The sequence below is a fragment of the Lycium barbarum genome, chromosome 12 (assembly GCF_019175385.1).
Source record: "Lycium barbarum isolate Lr01 chromosome 12, ASM1917538v2, whole genome shotgun sequence".
Classification (NCBI taxonomy): Eukaryota; Viridiplantae; Streptophyta; class Magnoliopsida; order Solanales; family Solanaceae; genus Lycium; species Lycium barbarum.
In genome coordinates, this window is record NC_083348.1 from 94,447,835 (window position 1) to 94,463,034 (window position 15,200).

The 15,200-nt window shown below is 35.9% G+C and overlaps 2 protein-coding genes across 2 annotated transcripts; both read left to right on the top strand.

Moving 5' to 3' along the window:
• Positions 1–2,950: 2,950 nt before the first annotated feature.
• Positions 2,951–5,259, top strand: LOC132623030 (large ribosomal subunit protein uL5z). Its single transcript, XM_060337725.1, has 5 exons — positions 2,951–3,102; positions 3,200–3,307; positions 3,392–3,434; positions 4,215–4,410; positions 4,738–5,259. Exons 1-5 carry the CDS (start codon positions 3,100–3,102, stop codon positions 4,928–4,930), a joined length of 543 nt encoding a protein of 180 aa, XP_060193708.1. The 5' UTR covers positions 2,951–3,099; the 3' UTR covers positions 4,931–5,259.
• Positions 5,260–7,525: 2,266 nt separating this feature from the next.
• On the top strand, positions 7,526–8,737 carry LOC132624671 (putative F-box protein At5g50220). The gene has a single exon (XM_060339413.1). The coding sequence runs from the start codon at positions 7,526–7,528 to the stop codon at positions 8,735–8,737; it is 1,212 nt and encodes a 403-aa protein (XP_060195396.1).
• Positions 8,738–15,200: the final 6,463 nt, after the last annotated feature.

The window sequence follows — 15,200 nt, forward strand, 5'->3', positions numbered from 1 at the left end:
TATTTGGCTTGTTTTAGACCACAATATATAAAAGTATTTCTTTCTTTTTTAAACTTTTGTGTCCAATCAAATACCCTCGTATGAATTGGGATGGATGGAGTACTATATTTGAAAGTGAAATAATATCGTATTTTTTTTAATCAAATATGTAATTACATATAGATGTAAATCTTTCTACTGATGGTACATTTAGTACTAAATTGGCATATGACATTTCTTGTAATGTTGCAACTACCCCCATTGATCGAAATGGAGTACTATGCGAAAGCTGAGCTGAGTATCCATGAGAAGATGAAATACTTTATATACATAATAGATTTATGTCAAATAATTTTTTATTTAACAGAAATATAATTGAATCGCCAAAATGTGATCGCTGTAATGGTCATTATGTGGAGAACTCTTCACATATTATAAGAATATGTCCAGAATTTAAACGGATATGGCACAGGTTATTCTCATATAATGAGCTTGATATGATGACCGTTGAGCTAATGCTTGAATGGATTGATGGTATTATAGATGATGAGTGGTAATCATCATATATAGTTATGCTTATATCTTCCATTATGGCATATATGATAAGAGCGTGATAGAAATTTGATTGAAAATAATTATCTATTTATTGAGCTTACACGAAATCATATAATAGATTATGCTCGAGAAGTTGTTGAAGTATTTCCTAGTTAAACTTGTATTTCTGAATAAATTAAAAGAGTAGTCTTCCCCTTGTGCATAAAAGATAAAACTGCATCACTAATGAGGCACGCTTTGGAGATGTTGCTTTTGGAGGGATCTTTCAAGAAAATGGTTGGTGGGATACCCAGGTATGATGAAGCCTATAGCAACCCTTACTACATAATTGTGGAACATGAAGTAAGGTTTAGAGGACACAAATCCAATGGCTTATGAAATAATAAAAGTAGAAACAAATTGCTTAATGGTTTTCAAGCTTATCAATGAAGAGGACGTACAATATCATCCACTTAGACCTATTTATTGAAGATTGCAAATATTTTCTAAATGTAAAAAAAACCACGATTACATATTTCTGGAGGGAGACAAACTAGTGTGCTATTTCTTGCAAATGAGAGACATAACTAGGGGTAGTAAAATTAGGCCATGAAAACACAACCCTCTACCCATTTAAGTTTGAGCACTTGACCCGCTCATTTATTAACTCAGCTGATTTGAGCCCAACCCATCTAAAAACTGGGATGATATGTAGCCAAAATTATGCTCATACGTAGCTTAAATTAACCTATAGAAATTTTGTCAATTTTTTTAAAAAAGACATTTTTATTTTATATGTTATATATAGTCATAACAAGGAGAGGTGTCATGGTGCATGTTATTTGCAAGTGACACTGTCTTAGCATTGAGACGCGGAGCGGGATGAACGCCAGATTGGAGGTTTGGAAACAGACCCTGGAGTCTAAAGGGTTCAGGTTGAGTAGGATGAAGACAGAGTAGTTAGAGTGCAAATTCAGTGCGGTGACAAGTGAGGCGGACGTGGAAGAGAAGTTGGACTAGCAAGTCTTCCCAAAGAGAGGGAGTTTCAAGTACCTTGGGGCCATGATCCAAGATAATGGGGAGATTGATGAGGATGTTACGCACAGTATTGGTGCAGGGTGGTTGAGACGGAGGCTCGCATCTGGTGTTTTGTGTGACAAGAAGGTACCACCAAAACTTAAAGGGAAATTCTACAGAGTAGTGGTTAGGCCAGCGCTGTTATATGGAGTGGAGTGTTGGCCAGTCAAAAACTCTCATGTCCAAAGATGAAAGTGGCGGAGATGAGGATGTTGAGATGGATGTGTGAGCTTACTAGAAAAGATAGGGTCATAAATGAAGTTATTCGGGAAAATATGGGAGTAGCCTATGTGGCAGACAAGATGCGAGAAGCGAGACTGAGATGATTCGTACATGTCCAACGGAGAGACACAAATGCCCCGGTGAGGAGATATGAGAGGTTATCGATGGAGGGCTGGATGAGAGGTAGAGGTAGGCCGAAGAATTATTGGGGAGAGGTGATTAGGAAGGACCTGACAAGTCTTTAGCTTACAGAGGACATGACCCTAGATAGGAGGGTGTGGAGATCGAGGATCAAGATAGAAGGCTAGTGGTAGGACTATTTTCGTCATTGTACTTAGTATTCTCAGTTTTGCCCTATAGTTTCTTGTCCTTGATTTTCTACTACTATATGTTATTTCTTGTACTTCGAGTATTTTATTTATCTATTCCAGATTGTTTATCATGGTCTCTGATCTTGCACTATTTCATTTTCGTATTGCTTTGAATTACTTATCCTTATCTGACCTTTTTTGCCATGCTTTCTCTAGAGCCGAGGTCTTTTGAAAACAGCCTCCCAACATTGTAGGGTTAAGGTCTGCCTACGCTTTTAACTAACCGTTCATTTGCACGATTACCCTTCAAAGGCACCAGTCTTTAATTTTTTATCCCTCAAATTGTTGGTCTTTAATTTTTGCCCTTCGCATAATACCACGAGGTTTAGGGTTCGAACCTCGGCTCAATAAAAAAAAAATCGCAAAGTAAAGTTTCGTAGCAAAGTTAGGCCTCAAACAGGGTTTTGAGTTCTGAACTAAGAACTTCGGGATATTAAGCGAAGGAAAAAATTAAAGACCACCAATTTGAGGCGCAAAAATTAAAGACCAGTGCCTTTGAAGGACAACCCGCACAAAAAAATGTTGACTGACTCGCCCATTTATTAATCCGGTCCAAATTCAACCTAACTCACCCATTTGACACCGCTATGAATAGGATTTGATACTACAAAGTAATGCATACGAGGACATGAAGTTACTCTCCCGACAGACTTAAGCCGTGTAGCTTATGAGTGATTTTAAAATTCTTAATTAAAATTTTTCCACTATACCAATAAAAAGTTTAAATTAAATCTCCCCACTAAAATCTAGTTAGCGAAAAATGATACTAGTAGTAGTAACACCTAATTGGCCCCGACCCGACACAAGGTGCGGCCCATATCGTAGCATTTATAAAGTTAGAAACGATTAGGGTTTTTCAGGAAAATTTCCGCCATCTCAGTACCCCTTACAGCTTTCAACTTGCCGCCGAAGCGCCATGGTATCTCTCAGCTTTTTCCGTTTCATGAGTATTAATGTTTATCATATGTGTATGCCTTTTTAACTCAAAATCATTTTTGTTTGTTCAATGAGAACAGGCTTCAGAGAAGAAATTGAGTAACCCCATGAGGGATATTAAGGTCCAGAAGCTTGTCCTCAACATCTCCGTTGGTGAGAGTGGAGATCGACTTACCAGAGCGGCAAAAGTAACCCCTTTTCACAATAACTACTGATTTGTTTCTTTTTTATATTGAACTAAAATTGGGTCTACTTTTATTTTTATGTTTAAGGTTTTGGAGCAGCTTAGTGGCCAATCCCCTGTTTTTTCCAAGGGTAAGCTTTTTTTGAATCTTCTAACTCTTTTCAATTTAATAGGCACCTTTGTATTAAGTACATTATCTGTTCTTGCAAGGATTAGCTCTGCACCATGGGCATCTATCTAATGTATTGCTTGGCTGCAAGTTTTTATTTAGTTTAGCATTAATTGTTAATTAGTTGCAGTTTAAATATTAAGCTGAATATAATGAAATGGATGCAAAAATTCATATAGAGGACCCTTGGCTTTTGCATTGGGGCCTAGCTGACTGTTTGATAATTGCTGTGTAAATGTCAAGTCAAGGGAATAATAGTCCATGGTTAAATCGATATATATGCATGTAAATGAGTGTTCTTTTTGCAATTAACGAAGGCACTAGCTCATTTGGTTCATATTTTTGTAATTGTAGTGGATATGTATCTTATAGCTACATATGCATGCAAGTATTCGTGGCAGATCTTGGTTGAAGCCAGTGTTGCTCACAATTTGATATTGTTTGATTTTGATAATCACGCCATTCACAAGTTAAAAAAAAGGGCAGCCCGGTGCACTATGCGCGTGGTCCGGGAAAGGGCCGGAACTACTAGGGTCCATGGATAATTAATTACTGTCCTGCTTTTGTTAATACATTGATATGGTGAATAACATGATATAATGGAATTTCAAGTGATTTGTTTGGTACTTTCTTTGTGGACATTTAACTGATTTTGTATTTATCTCAGATTTCCCTGTCTGAAGATGTTATTAAATTTTCTGCCTGTCAATCTCTCATGTACTTATGTTGTTCTCATTAACAGCAAGGTATACTGTGCGGTCCTTTGGAATCAGGCGTAATGAAAAGATAGCCTGCTATGTGACTGTCAGAGGGGAGAAAGCAATGCAGCTACTTGAGAGTGGATTGAAAGTTAAGGAATATGAGTTGTTGAGAAGGAACTTCAGTGAGACCGGCTGCTTTGGGTTTGGTATTCAGGAGCACATTGATCTTGGAATTAAGTAAGCTGATCTTCATTTAGTTCTTTTTTCTGTTTTATAGCTTTTACGATTTAAATTAGCTGTGTTGCTCAGGAGGTAATTGGAGCTAGTCTTTCCTTTGCAAACAAAAAAGTTGCTTTTGCTCCTTTGTTGGAATTGCAAAAAACTTGGACGTAGTTGAGGAAACATGATTTTTTTTTCGTATTCTCTTGGATCTTATGTTTCTGTGTCTGATTGTATTGACCTCGAAAGATGTGCATCTGCTATTTTGCAGTTAAAATTTGATATCTATGAAATGTCTTTTTCCGTTCCTAAGTTTTGTCATTCTATCTTTTGTTATATTTTCAGATATGATCCTTCAACTGGTATCTATGGAATGGATTTCTATGTGGTATTGGAGCGCCCTGGATATCGTGTTGCTCGTCGTCGCAGGTGCAAGTCTCGAGTTGGGATTCAGCACAGGGTTACTAAGGATGACGCAATGAAGTGGTTCCAGGTCAAATATGAAGGTGTTATCCTTAACAAGTCCTCAAACATTTAGTGATAAGCTCAGAGCCAACTTCTGGATCAGCTTGTCTCCTGGCAAGTTTATTTATGTATTATTGTAGACAGCATCTATATCACTTAAAGGAATATTTTGGAGAGTTTGTAGTTGTTGGCGAATCAGTATGTTTTAGTTCTCCCTTTGGCTATCAGATGAATTCAAATCTTTTTTTTCGTCCTTTTCTTTTGTTGCATTGAGTAGAATCATTCGACTACACAATCTAGTACAAGAGACACTTCGGGTACCTGATTGGTTTGCTATTGTAGTAATGAATTGGTGCACTGTTTAAGCGTTTCTATAAAATCTGGCGTTTGGCATGGAATGCATATTGGTGTTTTATTGTTGCCCCCAAATCCCCGTAAAGGTAGGGGTAAGGCTTGCGTACACCTCACCCTCGTGATCATGTTAATTAGGGATTCTTATATCCGTTATGTAGCTTGTATTAGGTAGCAGTGGCATGCCGTTAAGCTATTGTTGAAGACAGAAGTATCACATTTCTCTACAATTAAGCACCATTAAAAGTAAGAATATTGAAGAAACAGAAAAGCCACAAAATGGTGCAAACTTTTGATTGTCTTGTAGTAGGATCGATGTACTAGTTAATTCCAAGAGTGAAATTTTTCTCATCATTTCATGTAACATCCCTAAAAGCTCACGAGCAAGAGCTTTGTAAAACACAGCATCATGTATGAGTATTAGTTTTTCTGTCTTTGGCATCATCTCTTGGAGCAGTTGAGTTACTAATATGAGCATCTTCGAGAGGAAAAGGTGAACTTGTATGTAATTGGCGGACCCAAAATATGATCATAAGTTAGCGCGAAATTAAAGGATTGACATACTAAACAATGATCAACATGAATTATCCGTGCAATATAATTATGAAAACTTTGCTACTATAACGTGTCGAAGGCAGTAGATCCAGATGAATTAAGATTTCTCAAATCAAATATGATGATGCCTAACAAAAAATCACTTTCTACTCGAAATTTGTTATTCTGCTGTTGGGAACATGGCCTAATTCACTCTCTTGGCAGTAGTTGCTGTCACATTCTCTACATTTAACATATATACTACGTCCGTCCCAATTTACGTGGCATCTTTCGAATATCAAGAGTCAAACGAGTTATTCTTTGATCATAATATTTTCATGTCTTTTAAATGTTTTAAGTTGTTAATTATTGTGACTTTTTAGTGTTTTTCACGTAGTTTCTAAATATATAAATTTTATTTAAAAATATTTAAAGCTTCTATATTCAAATTCATGGTCAAAATTTAGAAGTTTGGCTCGAGAAATTCGAACCGTGCGGAAGAGGGAGTAATACTCCTAGTTAATCTATATACAAAAGCGGCAAATATTAGTACTAGTAATTAATTTTACAGAGGGAGCATGTCATGAGCTTATTATTTCGTTACAAATTTGTGACCATTTACTACTCCTAATCGTTCTAGAACTAATTTCCGACCTAGTATTGAACTGTATCAAATGCTTTTTTCTCCTCCTTTCTTAGTCAATCTAGGAATAGCCTTTATCTATTCCTTTGCCTTCAAGTTTCAGTCACCTAATGCACGAGACAGTTGTAATGATCTATATTGGAAAACGTAGAAAATATGAATGTCTTATTTTATTAAGACACCCTCAATTCACTTTTACGAAATCAGAAGCTTGTACTAAAAAAAAGTACTTCCTCCATTCACTTTTATTTATTCACTACACTAAAAATAAATTTTCAGTTATATTTATTCACGTTAGCATATCAAGATAAAGACAAACTTTTTTTAATACTCATTTTTAAATCATTTTTCAAGTCTATTAAGATTACACACCAATTAATAGGGATATTATAATAAAATATACTTCTTTTAGTAGTAATTTTTAAGGGGCGTGCAAAATAAAAGTTGGCAAGTATTGTTACTCCGTCCCAAAAGCGAACTCTTTACTACTCCTACTGTGTCCAGGGATATTTAACCGGTTGTACTAATGAAGCAGTTAGTTGAATGCTGCATTGGAAACAACGCTGGAGCTAATTTCTCTCTAAATCTGTATATACACTGTTTATTCCCAAAACTTACTGCAATATTTGAAGCCTGTGAATATACCTGTAGGTTTGGCTAAATAATCAATGAACTCCTGAAAATCCTCACTTGGATCGTAAGAAGACTTCTGCATGGCTATAATCACTATAAATTTGGTGTTCACTTTTAGTCTCTTAAGTTGAAAACCTACTAAAAAGGGGGTAGTAGCTGAGATAAACACAGAAACTCTACTTTTAGACACAAATTTTAGTACTAGCAAAGTAACTAAAAGTACTTATTATGTTTCAAAACTTTTCCATATGTTATATGTCATTTTTGTTTAGAATATTATTTCATTTACTCCTAATCGCTACGGGAAAGAGTTTAAATAATTTCCGAATTAGTCTTGACCTGTATCAAAGGCGATATTTAATTTTTCTACTCCTTTTCCTAGTCAATTTAGGAATACCCTTAATTACCTATTCCTTTACTGCTCCATATATAAACTTTAGACGAGGTTGTCCATCACAACCGAGACTTGCTCCTCTTGTCTTGTCCTCTCATAATTCCATGCATACAATGTCTTCTTCTACTCGACTTCCTTCTGAGATAATTTTTGAGATACTAACTCGAACATCATTGAAAACACTGGACGCTTGCAAGGCCGTTAACAAAGAATGGAACGATTTGATTTTCGAATCGAGTTTCATGCCACAATTTTGTGCAAGGAGTCAAAATATCTCTGGATATTTTGTTCAGACTCTATTATTCTCAAAGTACATAACGGAATTTGTATCGATGGATGGGTGTTCAGGTAATAGTACTAAAGCTCCATTCCACCTTCCTATTGATGATACAGTAAAGCATCGACGGACCTATGACTTTGACATGAAGATTGAGGCCTCCACAAAGCAAGGGATACTATGTTGTGTTAGAAGCACGCCGTCATACGAGTACTATAGATATCACATCTGTAAACCTAGCACTAAGCAATGGCTGAAACTTCCTAATCCAAGAACGCGTTTTAGTACTGTCAAAGTTGCTCTCATTGTACTGAAATCAAATCCTCTCTACTTCAAGATCATAAGGTTGTCGTCCCCTCGGACTAATTATCATCATTATAGGAAACGAGGGCTCCATTACTATCGATGTGAAGTTTTTGATTCAGAAAGTTGGGAGTGGAGGCAAGGAAAAGATTTGTTGGTCCCTCAAGGATTATACTTTGACATATTTAATCCAGCAGTTAATGCAAGTGGTTTGGTTTATTTCAAACTACAAGATGATCAAGTGATGGCTCTAAACTATAATGGGGAAGAGGCTTTTCCAAGATTCTCTCTTCCAAAGCCCCCTTTTAAGTACAGTGATCAACTTGTGGAGTATAAGGGGAAGCTAGGGTTTACATGTCTGTCACCAAAAGGGATAGAGCTGTGGGTTTTCGAGAATGGGAATCAAGTTTGGGAGTTAAAGAAGGAAGTGGGCATTGAAACCTTAAAGGGGGTGACGAAATATCCAAAACTAATTGGGTTTTATAACGCAGACATTGCTGTGATGAAGGATGACAATCGAGTTATCTTCTACAAGCTGCAAGACAAGAGCTTTAATGTGGTGAAACTGTATAGATGGCAAGATGTTCAAGAAATCTTCCCTTTTAGATCAGATTTAGAGCGAATTGATCTGAGGATGCGAGGAGCCAACATTGTTTCATCCACCAGACAAATCTATCATCCCTCTTGGATTTCCTTAGTTATTGTTTTCATTTTTCTTTTCGGTATTTTGTTTTCTCATGCATGAGACATTTGTCGGAATGATCTATTGATTTGCTTATTCTGCCCAAATGTATGTGGAAAAACGTAGAAGTTATGAATGTCTTATTTTTATGATGGTTTACTATGAACATTTATCTAATGTATTAAGTACGCTTATGTATACCTTCAAGCTGTTCCTTTTATGGTAATTAGTTAACATATTGCTGCTTGCGAGCTTGTTTTAGTTTAGCATTAATTTTTAATCAGTTGCAGTTTATAAATGTCAGCCTGAATATAATGGAAGGATGCAAAAATTCATATAGCCCACTCTTCATTATTGCTGTTACACTCCATAATAATCCGGGCTACTTGTATTAAAACAAGAAAGAATGAGTTAAGAAGGTTCAAGGAAAGTTAATCGAGTTAGTAAAAATATCGTTGTATATATGGTTTCCTTAAGTATCCCAAGGTGACATGGTTACCTAAAGGATTTGAAATCGCGCTATGAGTATGTATATGAGGTAATGCGAGTGACCTTTTAAAGTAATTGAGATTATTAGTAATGATATAGAGGATGGACAAAAGATATGAATATACTTTTGCGATTGGAGTTTCGTCAAAGTTTTGTGAGTTCTCTAGTTATGTTTAAGGTTATTGTGATTCTCTGGACCCTTCGAGACGTGTATATGGATTTTTATTGATGTATATAAGTGTGTATATGTATGTATAAGAGGTTACATGAGGTTGGAAGAGGATTAGAAGTTAAACGAAATGAATCGGAACAACTTCAATAAAATCTCGGACCAGATTTTTAGCCCATATTGTTGGAGGCATATCTCCTAGTATACATTGAGTTTTAAGGTGTTTCAAAAGCCTAAAATTAAGTTCATCGAGTCTAGTTTACAACGCAACAAACCTCTCGTCAAAATAATATCGGGATAAGGAGATATGGACGATGCAAGTTGGATTATTAAGTGGGGATTAAGACTTAAATGTTCACAAATTTTACACTAGTGGCCGTGTGGGGTCCACTAGCACATAACAAAATCTGATTTTTATCCCATGCTTGAGTTGGGGGACGTGTAATACCCCCCTTGGGCAGCAAAATGTCTAACTTTGTTGACCAAAAGTTGCATGCCAACTCATTTTCCAATCCCACAAATTAACAAGAGAGAGAAGCTCTCATCTTCTCCAAGTGAAGGAGAGAGAGAGAGCCACGGTTTCCATGGAAGCTCCACCACCATTGCACGGCTAGCCCTTCTATTTTTCTTACCATTAAACCCCTAAAGTGTTCTACACATTCACCATTAAGTTTCAAGTGAAGAAGAAACCATAAACATGCCATTCATGCTCCTATAAGCTCACAGACAGATTTGGGTTCTCCAAGTAGATTCAAAAAATATATTTTCTTCAAGTGTTTCAACCCTTATAAAGGTGCATTAGAACGTGTAGTAGTTGTTGGAAAGAAACAAGGAGGTATAGCATTTCAATAGGGTTGAAGATTCGGCCAAGGTTGAAGAACAAGTTGTAAGGTAAGAATGCTTATTGTTCTTATGTTTCATGACGATTTGAATGTATAGTTCATGAAGGTTGTTGTTGGATTGTTGTTGTAGTTGAAGTAGGGGTGAGCCGTGAGTATTGGTGAAGTCATGGTTGATTTTATTTTGCTTGTATTGTTGATGAATTGAATGTGTGTCAACATATGTGAATGAACAAAGATTTTAGAAGTTGGTTTATGATGTTGTATGTTGGTATTGGACTGTTTTTCTTAAAATTTAAATGAGCCGTGAGTTGTAGGTTTTAATGGAAATCATGCTTAAACTTCTTGTACATATATTGGAAGTGGATTGAATGTGTTGTAGTATGGATAAATGGATGAAAATCATGAAGTTGTTGGAGTGGTGTTGTAGCCGTGTGAGGGGACTGTTTTAGGGGAGATTATGGACTGTTTTGTGTCACTTTTTTATTGTTGTTGTTATGGACATTGTGGTGTGTTGTATGCATGTTGAATATGTGAATTAAGGTGTTAAAGAAATGAATTATGTTGAAACAGTGGACTGTTTTAGTGCTAGAGGTGAAATTGTATGTGTTGAGTGTTGATTCTTGTTATGAACGTTTAGTGGAAGTGAAGCATAATGATTCGAGTTGAAATTGAGATGAATTGTGGGCTGTTATAAGAATGGAAATGATGCTAAAACAGTTCTAAGCATCATGAAAGTAATGTCATTAAACATGTTGTTGTCGTTGTAAGGTTTTAGTGTCGACAATGTAGCTATTTGCGTACGAATTTGGTGATATATTTATCATGTGACTGCTGGTCGTATTTTACTAAAATTATATGAAATGAAGACATGAAATAATGTGTAAGAATCATATGTGGTTTGCTTGGTATGTTCGTAAACGTTTGCAAGAATTCCGGGCACCTTTATGTTGTTGATTAGGGACTGTTTTGGGCGTGTTGTTGGTTAGGGACTATTTTGGACGTGTCGTGGTTAGGAACTGTTTTGGACATGTTGTCTTCTTTAAATTGGAAAGACTAATGATAGTTAAGAATATATATTGTATTTACGTTGTTTGGGTTGTTGTAAAGTTGTTACACGAAAACGTTAAGGCTACGGATTATTAGGAGTAACTTGAGAATGTAGTAGCCGTATGTGAATCGTTATGGAATGTTGTGAATATGGGCTATTTGGAATGTTATGTGGGCTGTCCGGATTGGTATTGAACATATGATTATTGATGTTGGATCGGTTGTATGTAGTTGGTTTGAATGCGAACGAAACGTCGTCTAAATGTTTGAAAGGGATTGTTAACGTTAAAGTACGTATTGAATTCCCTCGTAGACTAATTGTAGCTCTTGATATCTTGATATAGGATAAGTGTTTTTGGGCAGCAAGTACAAGTTAGATTACGACTAAACGCTAAAGGTATGTAAAGCCTATTCCTTCTTTCTTTTGGCATGTCCTAGACGTAAGTATGAAATGCTATGAACCTTGGGGTAAATTCTATTCTCTAGTTCCATGCATGACTTATGATTCTATATTTCCTTAATGCTATTGTCACGAGCCTACCATATGATTGATTAATGAATGATGTATAGAAGTTCCTACTCTTAAAAGAATGGCATGAATAGAAGCATACTTGACTTTCAAAAACTACATCATGGAAATTGATACATGTACATGAAAGCTGAAACGTTCCTTGCTATGGCTTGTAATGAGAGTTGAAAAGAATTGAATATGATTATTATCCCAATACTTTAGAGCTGGTCAGTTACTTATCTATTGAGTCTCAAAAGATGATTTGCATATATGTGGTTGCTTATTATTCTGCTCGTGCTTACCGCTATATCCTTCACTGAGTCCCGGGCCAGGACACGTTTTCGTGCGCATGTTTACTATATTAATCACCGAGTCCCTCACTAGAGGGCCGGGACATGTTATATATATATGATGATGTGATGATATGATGATATGATGATATGGAGATGGTGGCCAGGAGGGCATATATTCCTTATTACCGAGTCCCTCAGGAAAGGGCCGGGACACGTCTATGTTTATGTTTATAATGCTATGATTTTAATTACCGAGTCCCTCACTAAAGGGCCGGGACACGTATATGTTTATGTTTATGATGCTATGATTATAATTACCGAGTCCCTCATTAAAGGGCCGGGACACGTTATATATGTTATATACAGAATGATTATGCAGCTTTGATTACAAAACACTATATTGACATTGATATGAGAACGAGACAAATAAAATATGTTCAAAGGCAAGTTTTATGAAATTCTATTTGTTGCATTGAGTCCTATACACCTTGTCTCAGTATGGGTCTATTACTATGTTTCATGCTTTACATGCTCAGTACATATTCCGTACTGACCCCCTTTTCTTCGGGGGGCTGCGTTCATGCCCGCAGGTACACGCTCGTTTTGGAGATCCGCCAGCTTAGAATACCTATTCAGCTATTTTGGACTGCTCCTTTGTTCCGGAGCCTAGCTTGTGGTATAACTCCCTTATGTTGTATTCATATGTGTTTATTTGGGTACGGCGGGGCCCTGTCCCGTCATATGATACTATCATTACTCTTAGAGGTCTGTGGACATCTGTGTGGGTCTGTATATAGTTGTTGTTGCGTTGTATGAACATGACTTATGTTTGGGCGTACCCATTCGTGATGGCAGCCTTGTCGGCTTGCATATGTATGTATGTTTGGAATGTTGCGTGTAGTGGCAGCCTTGTCGGCTTGCGTATATATATATATATGTGTGTGTGTTGTTGTTGAAAAGTTTTAACACCTCAGAAGACATGTGCATATGACATACAGAATTGTGACAGCTTTAGAATAACGTCCTGTCTTTTCTAAACAAATGAGTTCATGATATGCTAGCTGTAAATGATTATAGTTAACAGATAATATGAGTGTCCAACTCGGGCACTAGTCATGACCTACGGGGTTGGGTCGTGACAATTGCACTAGGGTCTAGTTTATGGTTTGAACTTTGAAATTATATTGCAGTGTAAATATCACGTCATGGGAATAATCCATGGTTAATTCGATCTATATGCATGTGGATGATGTTTTTCCTTTTACGCAATTAAAGAAGACAGCAGCTCATTTGGTTCATATTTTCCGTAAAAAGAAAAGCCGCAAAAGCTCCTGCACAATGGGCTTTACTAACCAACAAATTTGAGTAAAATTAAGAATGGTCTCCAATCTCCATTTGGAACAACGTATACGAAAATGGATTTGGTTTAAACCTATAGTATTAATGTAAGTCAGATATAACTTATCTTTGATAGAACTGTCAGTTACTTTAGATAATGCAACATGTATAATTTGAGAGGTATATCCGGTAAGACTAAATTCAATCAGGTTTCAACTTGGAAAACTGACGAGAAAGGGGGTCAGTAACTGAGATATACACAAAAACTCTAATTTTAGATACAAATTTTAGCACTAGCAAAGTTATACTATTATGTTTCAAAACTTTCCATATATTTTATATGTCATTTGTGTTTAGGCTATTACTCCCTCTCTACCAATTTATATGAAGGGGTTCCGAATACGAGAGTTCGATTTCAAACATATATTCTTCAGAATATTTTATAATAAATTTACATATTTGAAAACTAAATAAAAAGTATTATAAATTAAAGGCTTGGAGAAAATTGTAGTAAAAATAAAAAGAGCTGTAATCGTTCTAGAAAAGAGTTCTACTAATTTCCAAATTACTATTGACCTGCAAGAAATCGTAGACAGCTTTTTTTTTTCTCCTCTTTTCGCTAGTCAATTTAGGAATACCGCGCCATTGCATATTCCTTTGCAGTCAAGTTTCAGTAACATTATGCTGCGCGCTATATATATATATATATAGCCTCTAGACGTCGTATGTCCATCACCATCGAGACTTGCTCCTCTCAATAATTCCATGCATAAAATGGCTTCTTCTTCTTTTCCACTTCCTTCGATAATATTTGAGAAACTAATAACTCGAACATCGAGAACACTGGACACTTGCAAGGCCGTTAATAAAGAATGGCACAATTTGATTTTCTAATCAACTTTCATGCCACAATTATGTGGTAGTAGTCAAAATATCTCAGCATATATAGTGTGTCCAGACTCTAATCAAGAACCAAGCACGTACCGAAATTAAGGCCTCTAAGGCCATTGCTTTAGGCCCTCAAATTTTGGGCCCCATTTTCTAATTATAATATGTGTATTTGTTGTTTTTTAAAAAAATATATTAAAAAGTATAGTGTACAAAATTATGAAATATTTACTCCCTCCATTCCAAAATTATTGGTATCTTTTACTTCACGAGAGTCAATTTGATTAATATTCGAAGCTAAATTAGATTTAATTAATTCAATATATTAAAAGTTAGAGATATTAAAAAACTATACGAAAAGTATTGTAAGTTGCAATTTTTCTCGTATTAATATGATGAAAAAATACATCTTAAAAATGTTGATCAAAATGTATGACAAGTATGTTGGGATGGAATGACTATAAAAAAGGAATTTTTTGAAATGATGATTGATATTAGTGTTGAAAAAAAAAGGGTAATAGGAATAACTCATTTATATCGTAATAGGAGTAACTCATTTAGATCTTTACATTAACTCTGAATATAGATCTTTTTGGGTCTTCTACATTTGTCATTGGAATAAATGTCGCAAAATAAATTAAGACCTCATATTGCAGTTTGACTTTAGGCCACCAAATTTGTTGAGCCGGCCCTGCGAAATTTGTATCATGTCATGTAATAGACTTTATGTGTTCTAGATGTTGGCTGAACCCAGTGTTGCTCACAATGTGATATTATTTAATTTAAATAATCACGCCATTCACGAGTTATGGATAATTAACTAGAGTCCTGCTTTTGTTCATACATTGATACCGGAAATATAGGTGATTAAATGGAATTTCAAATGATTTGTCTGTGGATATTTAACCTTTTTTGTATTTATCTCAGATTTCCCTGTCTGGAGTGGCTG

Excerpts from the sequence above, each read along its gene's own strand:
- LOC132623030 (XM_060337725.1), top strand. Across the intron at positions 3,435-4,214 it reads ATCCCCTGTTTTTTCCAAGG|CAAGGTATACTGTGCGGTCC; the intron begins GTAAGCTTTTTT and ends TCTCATTAACAG. Across the intron at positions 4,411-4,737 it reads CACATTGATCTTGGAATTAA|ATATGATCCTTCAACTGGTA; the intron begins GTAAGCTGATCT and ends TTATATTTTCAG.
- LOC132624671 (XM_060339413.1), top strand. The coding sequence starts at position 7,526 with ATGTCTTCTTCTACTCGACTTCCTTCTGAGATAATTTTTGAGATACTA.